The following is an 18,105-nucleotide window of genomic DNA, read 5'->3' on the forward strand; positions in this document are numbered from 1 at the left end:
ATCCTCTTTCAGAAATGTTTAAATAATGTGAACTTTTAAATAATATAGAAAAGGCAAAAACTACATATATTCCCACCACACAGATAAAACTACTATAAACTGTTGGCAGTTACCTTTCTAGATGTTTTTCTCTGTGTACATATGGGGATGTATGGATGGATATTGAACTTTATGGTTACATTTTAGCAATATATGTGGATATCTTCTTTGTCAGCAAATATGCATCTATATTAAACATTTTTAACGGTAGATTGAGTTCCACTTAATGACTGTGCTGTAATTAATATTAAACCCATCCTCTGTTGATGTTAGATTGTTTCCAAGTCTTCAGGAAGTCTGATTTTGATAATTGCCCTTATGGGAGGTCTCCGTGACTTAGATCCTAATTCAGAGATGGAGTTATCAGCCTCATCTTCCACCATCTCTGAGCAGCAGCTGCAGGGGCCAGAGGGACAAAGCAACACCAAAACAGACTTGGCCAGGCAGAGTCTCATCTCATCTGAGGAATGGCTTCAACTGCATGGGCTTAAGAGCAACAAATTGACCTTGAAGCAGATTCTGTCACAGATTGGATTCCCTCATTGTGAAGGTATAGTACTCACAAAGCAACGCTGGTTGGGAAACCCAACCATCATGCCATCCTTCAGCCTTTGAGGGGGCTGCATCACTTCTGAAGGGCCCCCCAAAACCACAGGCCTCTGAACTTGTTTTGATTTCACATCCTTATCCATAAAAAATGAGCATGGACCGCCCAATATATGTTTGTTACATAGATATATGACTGTCAGTCCACTTATTAAACATTGCTTATTTTCATTGATTAAATATTGCTTAATTTCATTCTTAGTCCTTTTAAAGATGAAATAAAAAAATAAATAGAAGTTGTACATATTCCAGCAGATGTCTTCTTCATCCCTTGGGATGCGCAAACCCCTTTAGGAGGCTGTTGATTAAGACAATAGCTGTGTGTGGTTTCAGGGAGAATGTGCCGTTTTCCTGTTGTGGCCTCTCTTATGTGATGGGCTAGTTTTTCTAAACACACAGTTTAGAAATTTGGTCCTGAACTCCCAGTAGTACTGCCCTCCAACAGGGAGTATGGAGATGGGTGAGGGTGTGTTTTGTTTTTGTTTTTATTTATTTTCTGATGACATGCTGGTTTGAGTTGTTCCTGAAATATAGGGCCTGGGGAGTCTTATGGAGTATGAGATAGCCCACCTAGCAGGAGTGCCCTGTCCAACATGTCAGTAACACCCCACTTGAGGACACTCCTTCAATCAGGGCAATTGCCATTACTTGGATTTTGCTCAGTAATTCTGGATTAGCCAATTAATTAATGAATTAAACACATATTTATTGAGTGGTCAATAATACTGTGTTTTTGAGATTTTTCACCAGTCCTTTGGCAGCTTTGTTCCGTACTGGTGATAAGGAAGGTCTAGGGGATGTGGTTGTTATGGACTGATGTGGAGGCCCATTCTAATGACAAGGCCTTGCTTTTCAGAGCTCAGGCTGTTTATTCGTTCCCATTTATCCTTCCACAAAGGGTGATACAGCCCTGTATCTTCTAAATGCAGGGTGTATGGGATTCCTATATAAGGAAACAAAGCAGTTTTATCTTGTATTTCAAGTAACTATAATTCAGTCATTAATATTAGCAAAAATAGCAGTTCTTTATATTTTGTCAAGGATTTTTCAATCTAAGGTCATGGAAGATACTGCTTTATGATTTTATTTTCTTTTAATGCCCTTGTAAGATTTTGGCATCAGGATTATGTTGGGCTCATAAAATGATTTGAAAGTATTCCCTCCTCCTGTGTGTTCTTTTTTTTTTCTTAATGTAGTGTTCAGTGATTCATTGTTTGCATATAACACCCAGTGCTCATTACAACATGTGCCCTCCTTAATACCCATCACTGGGCTACCCATCCCCCCCACCCCCTCCCCTCTGAAACCCTCAGATTGTTTCCTGGAGTCCATAGTCTCTCATGGTTCATCTCCCCCTCTGATTTCCCCCACTTCAGTTTTCCCTTCCTTCCACTAATGTCCTCTGTGCTATTTCTTATGTTCCACATATGAGTGAAACTATATGATAATTGTCTTTCTCTGCTTGACTTATTTCACTTAGCATAATCCCCTCCAGTTCCGTCCATGTCGACGCAAATGGAAGGTATTCATCCTTTCTGATGGCTGAGTAATATTCCATTGTATATATGAACCACATCTTCTTTATCCATTCATCTGTTGAAGAGCATCTTGGCTCCTTTCACGGTTTGGCTATTGTGGATGTTGCTGCTATGAACATTGGGGTGCGTGTGCCCTATCTGTTCACTATATCTGTATCTTTGGGGTAAATACCCAGTAGTGCAATTGCTGGGTCATAGGGTAGCTCTATTTTACTCTTATATGTTCTGATGGTGCTTTTATATGGGTGGTACTATTTCTTCTTTAAATGTTTGATGGAATTCACTAGTGAAATTTATCTGAGCCTGGAGTTTTATTTGTAGGAAAAGTTTGATAAGAAATCCTGTTCTGTAATAGGCATAGAGATTTTGTTTCATCATGCCAATTTTGGAAAGTTATGTTTTTCAAGGAATTTGTCCATTTCATCAATGTTTTCTAATGTATTGACAAAACATGTTTCATAATATTCCCTTAATATTTTTTAATGCCTGTAGAATCTAAAGATGTTTCCTCTTTCATTTCAGATATAATTTGTGTTTTTTTTTTTCTTCTTTCCTGATAAGTCTTGTTCAGGGTATATCATAACTCTTCAGAGAATCAAATTTTGGTTTGTTTGTTTTTTTCCTGTTCTTTGTTTTCTATTTCATTGATCTCTGCTTCAAACTTTATTATTTATTTTCTTCGACTTGCTTTGAGTTTAATTTGCATTTCTTTTTCTAGCTTAAGGTGGAAACTTAGATAATTGATTTTAAGCCTTTCTTCTCTTCTCATATAGTCATTTAAAATTCCTGTAAGCATTGCTTTAGCTGAATCCAAATCTTGAGAGGTAATATATTTTTTCATTGTCGTTGAGTTCAGAATATTCTTTTCTCTTGTGACTTTTTTCTTTGATTCATTTTTAAGAGAAATGTTTAACTTGTAAATATTTTAGGATTTTAAAAGAATCCTTGTTAACTAATTTACTGCTATTTATGTCAGAAAACATAGCCTGTAACACTTTCATCTTTTGAAATGTGCTGATATTTGTGTTATGTCCCAGCATGTATCTTGGTGCACATTTCATGCACACTTGAAAAGAATGTGTATTCTGCAGTTGTTAGATAGTATTTATAGATGTTCATTAGTTCATGATGGTTGGTTTTATTCTATTATAGAGATGTGCAGTGTCTTTAGAGATTTTTTTGCCTAGTGGCTTTGTCCATTTCTCCCTATAGTTCTATCAGTTTTATTCATGTAGTTTGAAACTCTAAATACATACACATTTAGGATTGTTGTAGCTTTCTGATGAATTAAATGTCCATCTCTGTCTCAGATGTAGTCTTCGTTCTGACGTTTACTTTGATATTGATACAACCACTACAGCTTTCTTATGCTTCATTTGCACGTGGCATATGTTTTCAGTCTTTTACTTTCAAACTATCTGTAGTCTCTCTATTTAAGGACTGCCTCTTTAAGCCATTCTCATAATCTCTGTCTTTTAATTGTAGTGTTTGGTTCTCTACATTTAATGTAATAATTGATGCAGTTAGATTTAGGTATGCCATTTTACTATTTGTCTTATCTTTCCTCTGTTTCTCATTTCCTGCCTTCTTTTGGGTAAATTGAGCATTTTTTAATATTTCATCCCATTTAAATTTCAGTAGGCTTTTTAGGTATGCCTTTTTGCATTATGTTTTCAGTGCTTGCTGTAGTGATTATATCCTTGTCACAGTCTGCTAAAAATTAGCTTTGTACTACGTCATGTAAGATGGAAGAATCTTGCAGCAGTATAACTCCACTTAGCCCCACTCCTGTCCTTGGTATTATTGTTTTAATGTATTTTATTTTATATACCTCATAAATCTTACAAGCCAATGTTATAATTACTGCTTTAAAAAGTCATTTGTCTTATAAAGAAACTGAATGGGAAAAAATAGCATTTTACAATCCACATATTTACTATTTATAATATTCTTCCTGTAAGACTTACAGTTCCATCTGGTGTTTGTTTCTAAAGAATTTCTTTTAAGCATTTCTTGTAGTGCAGGTCCTGCGAGTGGATGGATTTTCTTAGTTTTTGTTTATCTGATTTTGTTTTTATTTTACCTTTTTTTTTTGGTTGATTGGTTGATACCTTTTTTTGGAGAGAGAGAGAGCGCGTGAGTGTGTATGTACATGCTCGTGCATGTACTTGTGCCATGCTGGGGGAGGGGCAAAGGGAGAGGGAGATAGAGAATCCCAAGCAGTCTACACCCAGCGCAGAGCCCGATGCGGGGCTCGATCCCACAACCTTGAGATCATGACCTGAGCCAAAATCAAGAGTCAGACACTTAACCAGCTGAGCCACCCAGATGCCCCATTGGTTGAACTTTTTATCCTGAAATAATGATAGCTTTACAGGAAGTTGCAAAGTTAATATAGACAGATCCCAAGTACCCTTCCCTGAGTTTCTCGTAATGGTTACATCTTATAAAGTTAGAGTATAATATCAAATCCAGAAATTTGATGTTGATGCCCTGTATGTGAATAATTCTGTGTAATTTTACCACTTGTGTAGATTTGTGTAACCATCACCACAATCAAGATACATAACTGTTTATCACCACAAAGATCTCCCTTGTGTTACCCCATTATAGTCGTACAGATACCCTACCCCCCAATATCTTTAACTCCTGGCAATCACCAGTCTGTTTTCTATCTCTAATTTTCTCATGTAGAGAATGTTTATATAAATGGAATCATGTAGTATGTGACCTTTTGAGATTGACATTTTTTCATTTGGTATTATTTCTTTGAGGTTCATCCAAGTTGTTGCATATAGCAATGGTTTGTTTCTTTTTATTGCTGTGGTATTCCAGAATATGAATGTACCACTGTTTGTTTAGCCAGTCACCATTAAAGACATCTGGGTAAGTTTCCAGTTTGGGGGCATTACAAATAAGTCTGCTATGAGCAGTTGTTTACAGGTTTTTGTGTGACCATTAAGTTTTCCTTTCTCTGGGATAAATGCCCAGGAATGTAATTGCTATGTGGTAAGTGTGTGTTTATTTTTTGTTTTGTTTAGTTTTATTTTGTCTTGTTAAGAAACTGCTAAACTTTTCCAGGGTAGCTGTATTATTCACTTCAGTAATATATGAGAAAGACAGTTCAGCATTTGGTATTGTCACCATTTAAAAGTTTTAGCTGTTCTAATAGTTGTGTAGTGATATTTTGCTGTGGTTTTAGTCTGTATTTCCCTAATATCTCGTTTTGTTGAACATCTTTTCATGTGCTTATTTGCTGTATATTATCTTTGGCAAAATGAATGTTTCTTCATGTCTTTTGATCATTTTCTAATGAAATTTTTTCAATGTTGAGTTTTGAGAGCTCATTATATGTTCTAAATATGAGTCCTTTGTCACGTGTGTGGCTTGCAGAGATATTTTCTTAGTCTGTAGCTCACCTTTTCATCCTCTTAAGAGAGTTTCTCAGAGCAAAAGTTGTAAATTTTGATGACTTTATTGATTTATCAACTTTTTTCTTATATGGATCTTGCCAATTCTCAAAGACTTTCTCCTATATTTTTACTAAAAGTTTTATAGTTTTACATCTTATATTTAGCCCATGATCAATTTGAGTTACTTTCTGTATAAGTTTCATTTTTGGATTCTGGATATCCAGTTACTTCAGCACCTTTATTTAAAATCAAAATCAAAAGCTTTTGTACAGTGAAGGAAATCATCAACAAAGAGACACCTACTGAATGGTAGAAGGTATTTGCAAATAATATATCCAATAAGGGGCTAATATCCAAAGTATATAAAGGGCGTATACAACTCAACACCAAAAAAACACAAACAACCTGATTTAAAAATGGGCAGAAGACCTGAATAGACATTTTTCCAAAGAAGACATCCAGATGGGCAATAGACTCATGAAAAGTTGCTCAACATCACTCATCATCAGGGAAATGCCAATCAAAACCAAATGAGATATCACTTCACACCTGTCAGGATGGCTAAAATCAAAAATGGAAGAAATAACAAATGTTGGTGAAGATGTACAGAAAAAGGAATCCCTGTACACTGGTGGTGGGAATGTAAACTGGTGCAGCCACTGTGGAAAACAGTGTGGAGGTTCCTCAAAAAATTAAAAATAGAACTACCATATGACCCAGTAATTCTACTACTCTGTATTTACTCAAAGAAAAGGAAAATGCTAATTTGAAAAGATTTGCACCCCTGTGTTTATTACAGCATTATTTACAATAGCCAAGATATGGAAGCAACCTAAGTGTCCATCGATAGACTAATGGATAAGGAAGATGTGGTGTATATATACAATGGACTATTATGGCTCCCTAAAAAGTGAGATCTTATCATTTGCAACAATAAGGATAGACCTAGAGGGTATTATGATAAGTAAAATAAATCAGACTGAGAAGGATAAATACTACATGATTTTATTCCTGTGGAATCTAAAAAACAAAGCAAATGAAGAAAACAAACAAAAAGCAGTCAGACCTATGCAGAGGACCTATATTGGTTGCCAGAGTTGGGGTGGAGTGGAGGACATAGGATTCCAGTTATGGAATGAATAAATCACAGGAATAAAAGGCACAGCAAAGGGAATATAGCCAAGTATAGTGACATAGTGTAGCTACGCTTTACGGGGAGCATATATTGTTTTGAGAAGTTGAATCACTGGGTTGTACACCTGAAACCAATGTAGCATTGTATGTCAGCTGTATGAAAATAAAAAAATGAAATAACAAAATCAAAGACTGTCCTTTCTGTTTTCAATTGCTTTTGCATTTTTGTTAAAAATTAGGTGGTTGTGCTTGTATGGGGCAATTTCTGGGTTCTCTATTTTGTTTTATTTGTTGGTGTGTCTGTCTCTCTACCAATACCATACAGTCTAGATTACTATAACTGTGTAATGTCTTGAAATGGGCAGACTGATTCCTCCAGTTTAATCTTTTTCAAAATTGTTTTAGGTGTAGTTTCTTTGCCTTTTCATATAAATTTTAGTATAACCATGTCTGTGTCTACAAAAATATTGCTGGGGTTTTGACTGAAATTGCATTAAACCTGTGTGTCAATTTAAATAGAATTGACATCTTTACTATGTTGAGTTTTCCAGTCCATAAATATGGAATTCCTTTCCATCTATTTACATCTTTGATTTATTTCATTAGCTGTTGTAGTTTTCAATATACAAGTCTTGCACATGTATTGTATTTTGTTTTTCTAAGCAATTGTTAGTGCTTTTTTAAAAATTTCTTTATTGTTATGTTAATCACCATACATTGCATCATTAGTTCTTGATGTAGTGTTCCATGATTCATTGTTTGTGCATAACACCCAGTGCTCCACGCAGAACGTGCCCTCTTTAATACCCATCACCAGGCTAACCCATCCCCCCACCCCCTCCCCTCTAGAACCCTCAGTTTGTTTTTCAGAGTCCATCATCTCTCATGGTTTGTCTCCCCCTCCGACTTACTCCCCTTCATTCTTCCCCTCCTGCTATCTTCTTTTTCTTTTTTCTTAACATATGTTGCATTATTTGTTTTAGAAGTACAGATCTGTGATTCATCAGTCTTGTACAATTCACAGCGCTCACCATAGCACATACCCTACCCAATGTCTATCACCTAGCCACTACATCCCTCCCACCCCCACTGCTCCAGCAACCCTCAGTTTGTTTCCTGAAATTAAGAATTCCTCATATCAGTGAGGTCATATGATACATGTCTTTCTCTGATTGACTTATTTCACTCAGCATAACACCCTCCAGTTCCATCCACGTCGTTGCAAATGGCAAGATCGCATTCCTTTTGATGGCTGCATAATATTCCATTGTGTATATATACCACCTCTTCTTTATCCATTCATCTGTCGATGGACATCTTGGCTCTTTCCACAGTTTGGATATTGTGGACATTGCTGCTATAAACATTGGGGTGCACGTACCCCTTCGGATCCCTACATTTGTATCTTTGGGGTAAATACCCAGTAGTGCAATTCCTAGGTCGTACGGTAGCTTTATTTTCAACTGTTTGAGGAACCTCCATACTGTTTTCCAGAGTGGTTGCACCAGCTTGCATTCCCACCAACAGTGTAAGAGGGTTCCCCTTTCTCCATATCCTTGCCAACATCTGTCGTTTCCTGACTTGTTAATTTTAGCCATTCTGACTGGTGTGAGGTGGTATCTCATTGAGGTTTTGATTTGGATTTCCCTGATGCTGAGCGATGTTGAGCACTTTTTCATGTGTCTGTTGGTCATTTGGATGTCTTCTTTGGAAAAACGTCTGTTCGTGTCTTCTGCCCATTTCATGATTGGATTATTTGTTCTTTGGGTGTTGAGTTTGATAAGTTCTTTATAGATTTTGGATACTAGCCCTTTATCTGATATGTCATTTGCAAATATCTTCTCCCATTCTGTTGGTTGTCTTTTGGTTTTGTGGACTGTTTCTTTTGCTGTGCAAAAGCTTTTAATCTTGATGAAATCCCAATAGTTCATTTTTGCCCTTGCTTCCCTTGCCTTTGGCGATGTTTCTAGGAAGAAGTTGCTGTGGCTGAGGTCGAAGAGGTTGCTGCCTGTGTTCTCCTTTAGGATTTTGATGGACTCCTGTCTCACGTTGAGGTATTTCAACCATTTGGAGCCTATTTTTGTGTGTGGTGTAAGGAAACGGTCCAGTTTCATTCTTCTGCATGTGGCTGTCCAATTTTCCCCACACCATTTGTTGAAGAGACTGTCTTTTTTCCACTGGACATTCTTTCCTGCTTTGTCAAAGATTAGTTGACCATAGAGTTGAGGGTCCATTTCTGGGCTCTCGATTCTGTTCCATTGATCTATGTGTCTGTTTTTTTTGTGCCAGTACCATACTGTCTTGAGGATGACAGCTTTGTAATATAGCTGGAAGTCTGGAATTGTGATGCCGCCAGCTTTGCTTTTCTTTTTAAATATTCCTCTGGCTATTCGGGGTCTCTTCTGGTTCCATACAAGTTTTAGGATTATTTGTTCCATTTCTTTGAAAAAAGTGGATGGTATTTTGATGGGGATTGCATTGAATGTGTAGATTGCTCTAGGTAGCATTGACATCTTCACAATCTTTGTTATTCCAATCCATGAGCATGGAACGTTTTTCCATTTCTTTGTGTCTTCTTCAATTTCTTTCATGAATATTTTATAGTTTTCTGAGTACAGATCCTTTGCCTCTTTGGTTAGATTTATTCCTAGGTATCTTATGGTTTTGGGTGTAATTGTAAATGGGATCGACTCCTTGATTTGTCTCTCTTCTGTCTTGTTGTTGGTGTATAGGAATGCCACTGATTTCCCTGCATTGATTTTATATCCTGCTACTTTACTGAATTCTTGTAAGAGTTCTAGCAGTTTTGGGGTGGAGTCTTTTGGGTTTTCCACATACAGTATCCTATCATCTGCAAAGAGTGAGAGTTTGACTTCCTCTTTGCCGATTTGGATGCCTTTGATTTCTTTTTGTTGTCTGATTGCTGTGGCTAGGACTTCTAATACTATGTTAAATAGCAGTGGTGAGAGTGGACATCCCTGCTGCGTTCCTGACCTTAGGGGAAAAGCTCTCAGCTTTTCTCCATTGAGAATGATATTCGCTGTAGGGTTTTCATAGATGGCTTTTATGATACTGAGGTATGTACCCTCTATCCCTATACTCTGAGGAGTTTTGATCAAGAAGGATGCTGTACTTTGTCAAATGCTTTTTCTGCATCTCTTGAGAGGATCATATGATTCTTGTTCTTTCTTTTGTTAATGTATTGTATCACGTTGATTGATTTGTGGATGTTGAACCAGCCTTGCAGCCCAGGGATAAATCCCACTTGGTCGTGGTGAATAATCCTTTTAATGTACTGTTGGATCCTATTGGCTAGTATTTTGGTGGGAATTTTAACATCCGTGCTCATCAAGGATATTGGTCTGTAATTCTCCTTTTTGATGGGGTCTTTGTCTGATTTGGGGATCAAGGTAATGCTGGCCTCATAAAACGAGTTTGGAAGTTCTCCTTCCATTTCTATTTTTTGGCACAGTTTCAGGAGAATAGGTATTAATTCTTTAAATGTCTGCTAGAATTCCCCTGGGAAGCCATCTGGCCCTGGGCTTTTGTTTGTTGGGAGATTTTGGATGACTGCTTCAATTTCCTTAGTGGTTATAGGTCTTTTCAGGTTTTCTATTTCTTCCTGGTTCAATTTTGGTAGTTGATACATCTCTAGGAATGCACCCATTTCTTCCAGGTTATCTAATTTTCTGGCATAGAGTTGCTCATAATATGTTCTTATAGTTGTTTGTATTTCTTTGGTGTTGGTTGTGATCTCTCCTCTTTCATTCATGATTTTGTTGTTTTGGGTCATTTCTCTTTTCTTTTTGATAAGTTTGGCCAGGGGCTTATCAATCTTGTTAATTATTTCAAAGAACCAGGTCCTAGTTTCATTGATCTGTTCTACTGTTCTTTTGGTTTCCATTTCATTGATTTCTGCTCTGATCTTTATTATTGCTCTTCTCCTGCTGGGTTTAGGCTTTATTTGCTGTTCTTTCTCCAGCTCCTTTAGGTGTAGGGTTAGGTTGTGTATTTGAGACCTTTCTTGTTTCTTGAGAAAGGCTTGTATTGCTATATACTTTCCTCTCAGGACTGCCTTTGCTACATCCCAAAGATTTTGAACAGTTGTGTTTTCATTTTCATTTGTTTCCATGAATTTTTTAAATTCTTCTTTAATTTCCTGATTGACCCGTTCATTCTTTAGTAGGATGCTCTTTAGCCTCCATGTATTTGAGTTCTTTCCAACTTTCCTCTTGTGATTGAGTTCTAGTTTCAAAGCATTGTGGTCTGAAAATATGCAGGGAATGATCCCAATCTTTTGGTACCGGATGAGACCTGATTTGTGACCTAGGATGTGATCAATTCTGGAGAACGTTCCATGGGCACTAGAGAAGAATGTGTATTCCATTGCTTTGGGATGGAATGTTCTGAATATGTCTGTGAAGTCCATTTGGTCCAGTGTGTCATTTAAAGTCTTCATTTCTTTGTTGATCTTTTGCTTAGATCTGTCCATTTCAGTGAGGGGGCTGTTAAAATCCCCCACTATTATTATATTCTTGTCAATGTGTTTCTTCGCTTTTGTTATTAATTGCCTTATATAATTGGCTGCTCCCGTGTTAGGGGCATAGATATTTACAATTGTTAGATCTTCTTGTTGGATAGACCCTTTAAGTAGGATATAGTGTCCTTCCTCATCTCTTATTACAGTCTTTGTTTTAAAATCTAATTTGTCTGATAGAAAGATTGCCACCTCAGCTTTCTTTTGGTATCCATTAGCATGGTAAATGGTTTTCCACCCCTCACTTTCAATCTGGGGGTGTCTTTGGGTCTAAAATGAGTCTCTTGCAGACAGCATATCGATGGGTCTTGTTTTTTAATCCAATCTGATAGCCTGTGTCTTTTGATTGGGGCATTTACCCATTTACATTCAGGGTAACTATTGAAAGGTATGAATTTAGTGCCATTGTATTGCCTGTAAGGTGACTGTTACTGTATATTGTCTGTGTTCCTTTCTGAACTATGCTGCTTTTAGGCTCTCTCTTTGCTTAGAGGACCCCTTTCAATATTTCTTGGAGGGCTGGTTTCGTGTTTGCGAATTCCTTTAGTTTTTGTTTGTCCTGGAAGGTTTTTATCTCTCCTTCTATTTTCAGTGAGAGCCTAGCTGGATATAATATTCTTGGCTGCATATTTTTCTCGTTTAGTGCTCTGAAGAGCAGTCCTTTCTGGCCTGCCATGTCTCTGTGGTTAGGTCTGTTGCCAATCTAATATTTCTACCATTGTAGGTTACATATGTCTTCTCCCTAGCTGCTTTCAGGATTTTCTCTCTCCAACTCTGAGACTCGTAAGTTTTACTATTAGATGTCGGGGTGTTGACCTATTTTTATTGATTTTGAGAGGGGTTCTCTGTGCCTCCTGGATTTTGAGTTTCCTTCCTCACATTAGGGAAGTTCTTTGCTATAATTTGCTCCAATATACCTTCTGCCCCTCTCTCTCTTTCTTCTTCTTCTGGGATCCCAATTATTCTAATGTTGTTTCGTCTTACCGTATCGCTTATCTCTCGAATTCTGCCCTCGTGATCCTCTAGTTGTTTCTCTCTCTTTTTCTCAGCCTCTTTATTTTCCATCATTTGGTCCTCTATATCGCTGATTCTCTCTTCTGCCTCATTTATCCTAGCAGTTAGTGCCCCCATTTTTGATTGCACCTCATTAATAGCCTTTTTGATTTCGACTTGGTTAGATTTTAGTTCTTTTATTTCTCCAGAAAGGGTTTCTCTAATAACTTCCACGCTTTTTTCAAGCCCAGCTAGTATCTTTAAAGTCATGATTTTGAACTCTAGGTCCGACATCGTACTAATGTCTGTATTGAGTAGGTCCCTGGCTGACGGTACTATCTCTTGTTCTTTTTGCTGAGGTGATTTTTTTCATCTTGTCATTTTGTCCGGAGGAGAATAGATGAATGAGAGAACAAAATGCTAACAGGTTAACAACGTCCCCTGCAAATATACTCTATACAAATCAGAAAAGTTCTGAAACCAGGGGAAAAGAAAGGGAAAGAAAGAAGAAAGAGAAAAGAAAGAAAAAAAAAAACAAAAAGAAAAAGATAAAAACAAAAACAGAACAATACAAAAAAACCAATATGATCAAATATGATCAGGGTAGTGCATAGATCAGTGCCACACACTTGATTTTGGGCGTATTTTGGTCTGTTAGAAAAAAGTGCTTCCTAAAATTTTAAAGGAAGAAAGACCTATATATGTACAAAATAAGGGTTGATACAGTGAAGGGATGGAAGATGACTGTAAAGATGAAAATTATAAAAGATTTTATAAAAGGAATTGATAAGAAGTTGTTTGAAAAAAGAAAGAAGAAGATTTAAAAAAGAAAAAGGGAGAGAATGTGACCAGGCAGGAGACTAGAACAAAGCCATACACTAGTGATTTAGGGTATATTTTGATCTGTTAGAAGAAACTCTATCTCAAAATTTTAAAGAGAGAACAACTTTATATATATATATATATACCAAAAATAAGAGTAACTACTATGAAGGGATAAAATATGACTCTAAAAATGAAAAATAAAAACTTTTTTTAAAAAAAAGGGATTGATAAGATGTTGGTTGAAAAAGGGAAAAAGAGGGCGCCTGGGTGGCTCAGTTGGTTAAGTGACTGCCTTCAGCTCAGGTCATGATCCTGGAGTCCCGGGATTGAGTCCCACATCCGGCTCCCTGCTCAGTGGGGAGTCTGCTTCTCCCTCTGACCCTCCCCCCTCTCATGTGCTCTCTCTCTCTGTTATTCTCGCTCTCTCAAATAAATAAATAAAATCTTTTAAAAAAAAAGAAAAAGGGAAAAAGAAAAATTAAAAAAACAGTTAAGAAAATTAACTTTGAAAAACTAATGAATCATGGTAAAAAAAAGCCATGAATTCTATGTGCAGCATTCCCCTAGCGCTGGAGTTCTCCTGTTCTCCTTCATTGGTAAACGTGGTCTTGGCTTGCTGGCTGTTCATGCTGACCTTCTGGGGGAGGGGCCTTTTGCCGTGGTTCCCAAATGTCTTTGCGGAGGCAGAATTGCCCTGCCCTTGCCTGGCCAGGCTAAGCAATCTGCTCAGGTTTGCTCTCTGGAGCTTTTGTTCCCTGTAAGCTTTCTGTACAGCGTTGGAGAACGAGAGTGAAAATGGCGGCCTCCCGATCTCCGCCCGGAGGAGCTGAGAACTCGGGGCCCCTCTCCTCAGTGTGCCCCCAGAGAAAAGCAGTCACTCCCATCTCCCTGGTCTCCGGCTGCACTCCGTGCTCTCCCGGCCTGTGACCGAGTGTTTCTATCTCTGGCACTCCACCCCGTGTGGTCTCCAAATCCAGCAGATCCCTGCGGTGCGCTCCCGTGCCGCTCCTCCCAGGGGAGGAAGCGGAGTCTCCCCGGATCTGCCGCTTGTTGGGTCCCTGCTGGAGGAGCAGTGGCCCGACTGTCCTGCGGATCACAGTTTATGGCAGCCCTGAGCTGAGAGCCCATGCCTCGGCTCTGTCTCTGCAGCCGGCTTCCCCGCTCCAATACCTGGGAGTTCTGCTGCACTCAGGCACCCCTGGTCTTTCTGTGACCCTGAGGGTCCTGAGACCACACTGTCCCGCGAGGTTTCCACCCCCCGCTTAGCCACTGGAGTGATGTCCCTCCGCGGAGCCGACTTCTAAAAGTTCCGATTTTGTGCTCCGCGGCTCTATCACTTGCCAGAAGCGGCCGACAGAGGCCGCCTCCCCCGCCGTCTATCCTCCCGAATATCGCCTCGGATTCACTTCTCTGCACGTCCTATCTTCCAGTAAGTGGTCGCTTCTCTGTTCAGAGAGTTGTTGCTAGTCTCTTCTTCGGTCTCCTGTTGAGTTCGTAGGCGTTCAGAATGGTTTGATACCTATTCAGCTGAATTCCTGAGACCAGACAAAATCCAGGTCTCCTACTCCTCTGCCATCTTGCTCCCTAACTCAATGCTTTTTTGTTTTTAATTTTGGTTTCCACATGTTCATTGCTAGTATATAGAAATATGGCTAATTTTTTTATGTTGATCTTCTATCCTGTGACCTTATTGAACTCACTTACTAGTTCTAAGGATTTTTTTGTTGCTTTTGATTCCTTGGGATTTCTTGGTAGACCATCATGTCCTCTCCAGATAGGGAAAGTTTTCACTCTTCCTTTGTGATCTGTATGCCTTGTATTTCCTTGTCTTACCATGTGCTGGCCGGCTAGAACTTTCAGTACCATGTTGAACAGCAATGGTGAGAGTGGACGTCTTTACCTCATCTTCAGGGAAAGTTTCAGTCTTTTACCACTAACTATAATGTTAGCTGTAAGTTTTTTATAGAATTAAAAAGAATCAAGTTGAGGAAGGTCCCTTATATTCCTAATGTGCTGAGAAATTTTACCATGAATGGCTATTGAAGTTTTCTGTGTCAATTGAAAGATCATGAGATTTTTTTTCTTCCCTAGGCTGTTAATTTGGTTGATTATATTGATTGGTTTTTGAATATTGAGCCAATATAGCTAATACATTTTTGCACATGTAATCAAAAAGGATATTAGTCTGTAGTTTTCTCTTTTTTTATACTGCCTTTGTCTGGTTTTGGTATCAGGGTAATATTGGCTTCATAGAATGAGTTGGGAAATGTTCCCTTGTCTTCTGTTTTCTGGAAAATATGTAGAATTTTAATTCTTTTTTTATTATTATGTTATGTTAATCACCATACATTACATCATTAGTTTTTGATGTAGTGTTCCATGATTCACTGTTTGCATATAACGCCTAGTGCTCCATGCAGAACGTGCCCTCTTTAATACCCATTACCTGGGTAACCCATCCTCCCACCCCCCTCCCCTCTAGAACCCTCAGTTTGTTTTTCAGAGTCCATCGTCTCTCATGGTTCATTTCCCCGAATTTTAATTATTTCTTATATGTTTGGTAGAGTTCTCCAGAGAACCTATCCAGGCCCGGGGATTTCTGTTTGAGAAGTTTTTAATTATAAATTCATTTCCTTATTAGGTATGATCTATTTCATATTATGAGAGTTGTGGTAGTTTGTGTTTTTTGTGGAATTCATTCATTTCATCTAAGTTGTGTACTATATGTGTGTGGAGTTGGTTATAGTATTCCATTGTTCTTTGATGGCTGAAAGGTCTTTTTTTTTTCTGTTTCATTTCTGATATCAGTAATTCATGTCTTCTCTCCTTTTACTTTTGTCAGTTTTATTAATCTTATTAACATACCAGCTTTTATTTAATTGATATTCTTTATTGCCTTCCTGTGTTCAATTTTCTTGATTTCTGTTTTGGTGTTTATTATGTATTTCCTTCTGCTTACTTTGGATTTGTTTTGCTATTCTTTTTTACTTTCTTCATATGGGAACTTAGATTATTGATTTGTGACTTTTCATTTCTTCTTATATAAGCATTGCTTAAGCTGTGTTCCTCACATTTTTTATAGGTTGTATTATCATTTTCATTCAGTTTAAAGTATTTTTTAAACTTCTGTTGTACTGCCTCTTTGACCCATGGATTTTTCAGAAGCATGTTATTTAGTTTCCAAGAATTTGGACATTTTCTTGTTATCTTTTGGTTACTGATTTCTAGTTTGTTTCCATTGTGGACAGAGAACATACTCTGGTTTTAGTTCTTTTAAATTTTTTGAGTTTTTTTTTTTTTTAATAGCCATGGATACGATTTGTCTTGGTGTATATTCTGTGCTTGTAAAAGAATGTGTATTCTTCTGTTGTTGTGTAGATTTTTCTATAAATGTCGATTAAACCCTGTTTGTCGATGGTGGTGTTGAGTATCCTTGCTGACTTTTTGTCTAGTTATTCTATCAGTTGTTGAGAGAGCAGTATTGAAATCTCCAGTTAGAGTTGTGAGTTTGTCCTTTTTTCCTTTCATTTCCATCAGTTTTTGCTTAAGATATTTGCAGTCTTTTCCTTGGTGCATACACGTTTAGGATTGCTATGTCTTCCTGGTGGGTTGACACTCAAATTTGTATAATGTTCTGCTCTATCCCTAGTAATAGTCTTTGCTCTTTAGTTTACTTTTCTGATATTAATATAGTCAATCTGCTTTCTTTTTATTTAATACTTAAATGACATCTTTTTTCACTCTTACACTTTTAGCTTATATATGTCTTTATGTGTGAGGCAAGTTTCTTGTAGATACCCTATTGTTGGGTCATTATTTTAAATCCTCTTTGCCAATCACTAATTTTTTCTCTCTTTTTAAATTTATTAGGTTTTTATTTTAATTCCAGTATAGTTAATATACAGTGTTATACTAGTTTCAGATGTACAATATAGTGATTTGATAATTCCATACATTACCCCGTGTTCATCATGACAAGTGCAGTCCTTAATCCCCATCACCTATTTCACCCATTCCCCCACCCACCTACCCTCAGATAATCACCAGTTTGTTCTCTATGGTAAAGAGTCTGTTTTTCGGCTTGTCTCTCCTTTTTTTTTTCCTTTGCTCGTTTGTTTCTCAAATTCTACATATGAGTGAAATCATACGGCATTCAGCCATAAAAAAGAATGAAATCTTGCCATTTACAATGGCATGGATGGAGCTAGAGAGTATAATGCTGAGTGAAATAAGTCAGTCAGAGAAAGCCAATCACTATCTTTTAATTGTTTTACTCAGGCCATTTACATTTAATGTAATTATTAATTTGTTAGGGCTTAGACTGTGTATTGCCTTTTTGACCTTTGCCTTAATCACTGTGGACAAAAGAACCAGGAGACCAAGAAACAAACCTTGTTTTTCCTCTCTGTGCATTTGTGCCTTAAAGGATTATGCATGTCATAAATGGTTAGCTTATATAATAGCACCTAGAAACACCTCATTATTTAGGACAGAATACCAAGCATCATAGATTTTTGGTGTCACTGGGGATATAATTTGAATGGTGTCAGAGAAGAACATTTTGAAATAAAAATAAGAAACATTGATAATGCACCCTTTTGACTACTTTTATTTATAAAAATGCAGATTATGTGACTTCTCTGGGGAGACTTGTGGCTTCCCGGTATGCTGATGGCCTGTTTCCACAGTTCTACAGACCCGAAGATGGCAGAGTGTACAACGTAAGTCGTAAGTCGGAGTTCCCTTGATGGACAGGCCCTATGACATGCTTCTAGGTCTGGGAGTGGCCTCTGTGGAGAGGCGCACACTGCTTCCTATTGATGCAGTGGATCCAAGGCCTTATCAGGGCTGGAGGCTTTCTTGTGACAGTGTGGAGAGTGCTGAAAGTTACGGCTTAGGACCTGGGAAGGGAAGCACTTGACCTGTTAGAGATGAGTGCATGAAGATGTTGATCAGAAAGTAAAAACCTTTGCATATCAGTACCTTGTTTTTCCTTGAAAATAAAGAAGAAAGAGTAGTA

At 37.7% G+C, this 18,105-nt stretch overlaps 1 protein-coding gene across 1 annotated transcript in view; it reads left to right on the forward strand.

Moving 5' to 3' along the window:
• Positions 1-393: 393 nt before the first annotated feature.
• Positions 394-18,105, forward strand: part of VWA3B (von Willebrand factor A domain containing 3B) — a 224,257-nt gene continuing 206,545 nt past the window's right edge. Inside the window, exons 1-2 of the mRNA XM_088026217.1 lie at positions 394-589; positions 17,712-17,806. Of these exons, the coding sequence (XP_087882343.1) occupies positions 394-589; positions 17,712-17,806 (291 nt within the window). The remainder of the gene's footprint in view (positions 590-17,711; positions 17,807-18,105) is intronic.

Source organism: Eumetopias jubatus, unplaced genomic scaffold, assembly GCF_037043125.1.
Source record: "Eumetopias jubatus isolate StellerSeaLion01/CBP00866 unplaced genomic scaffold, mEumJub1_p1.0 scaffold_9, whole genome shotgun sequence".
NCBI classification, from domain to species: Eukaryota; Metazoa; Chordata; class Mammalia; order Carnivora; family Otariidae; genus Eumetopias; species Eumetopias jubatus.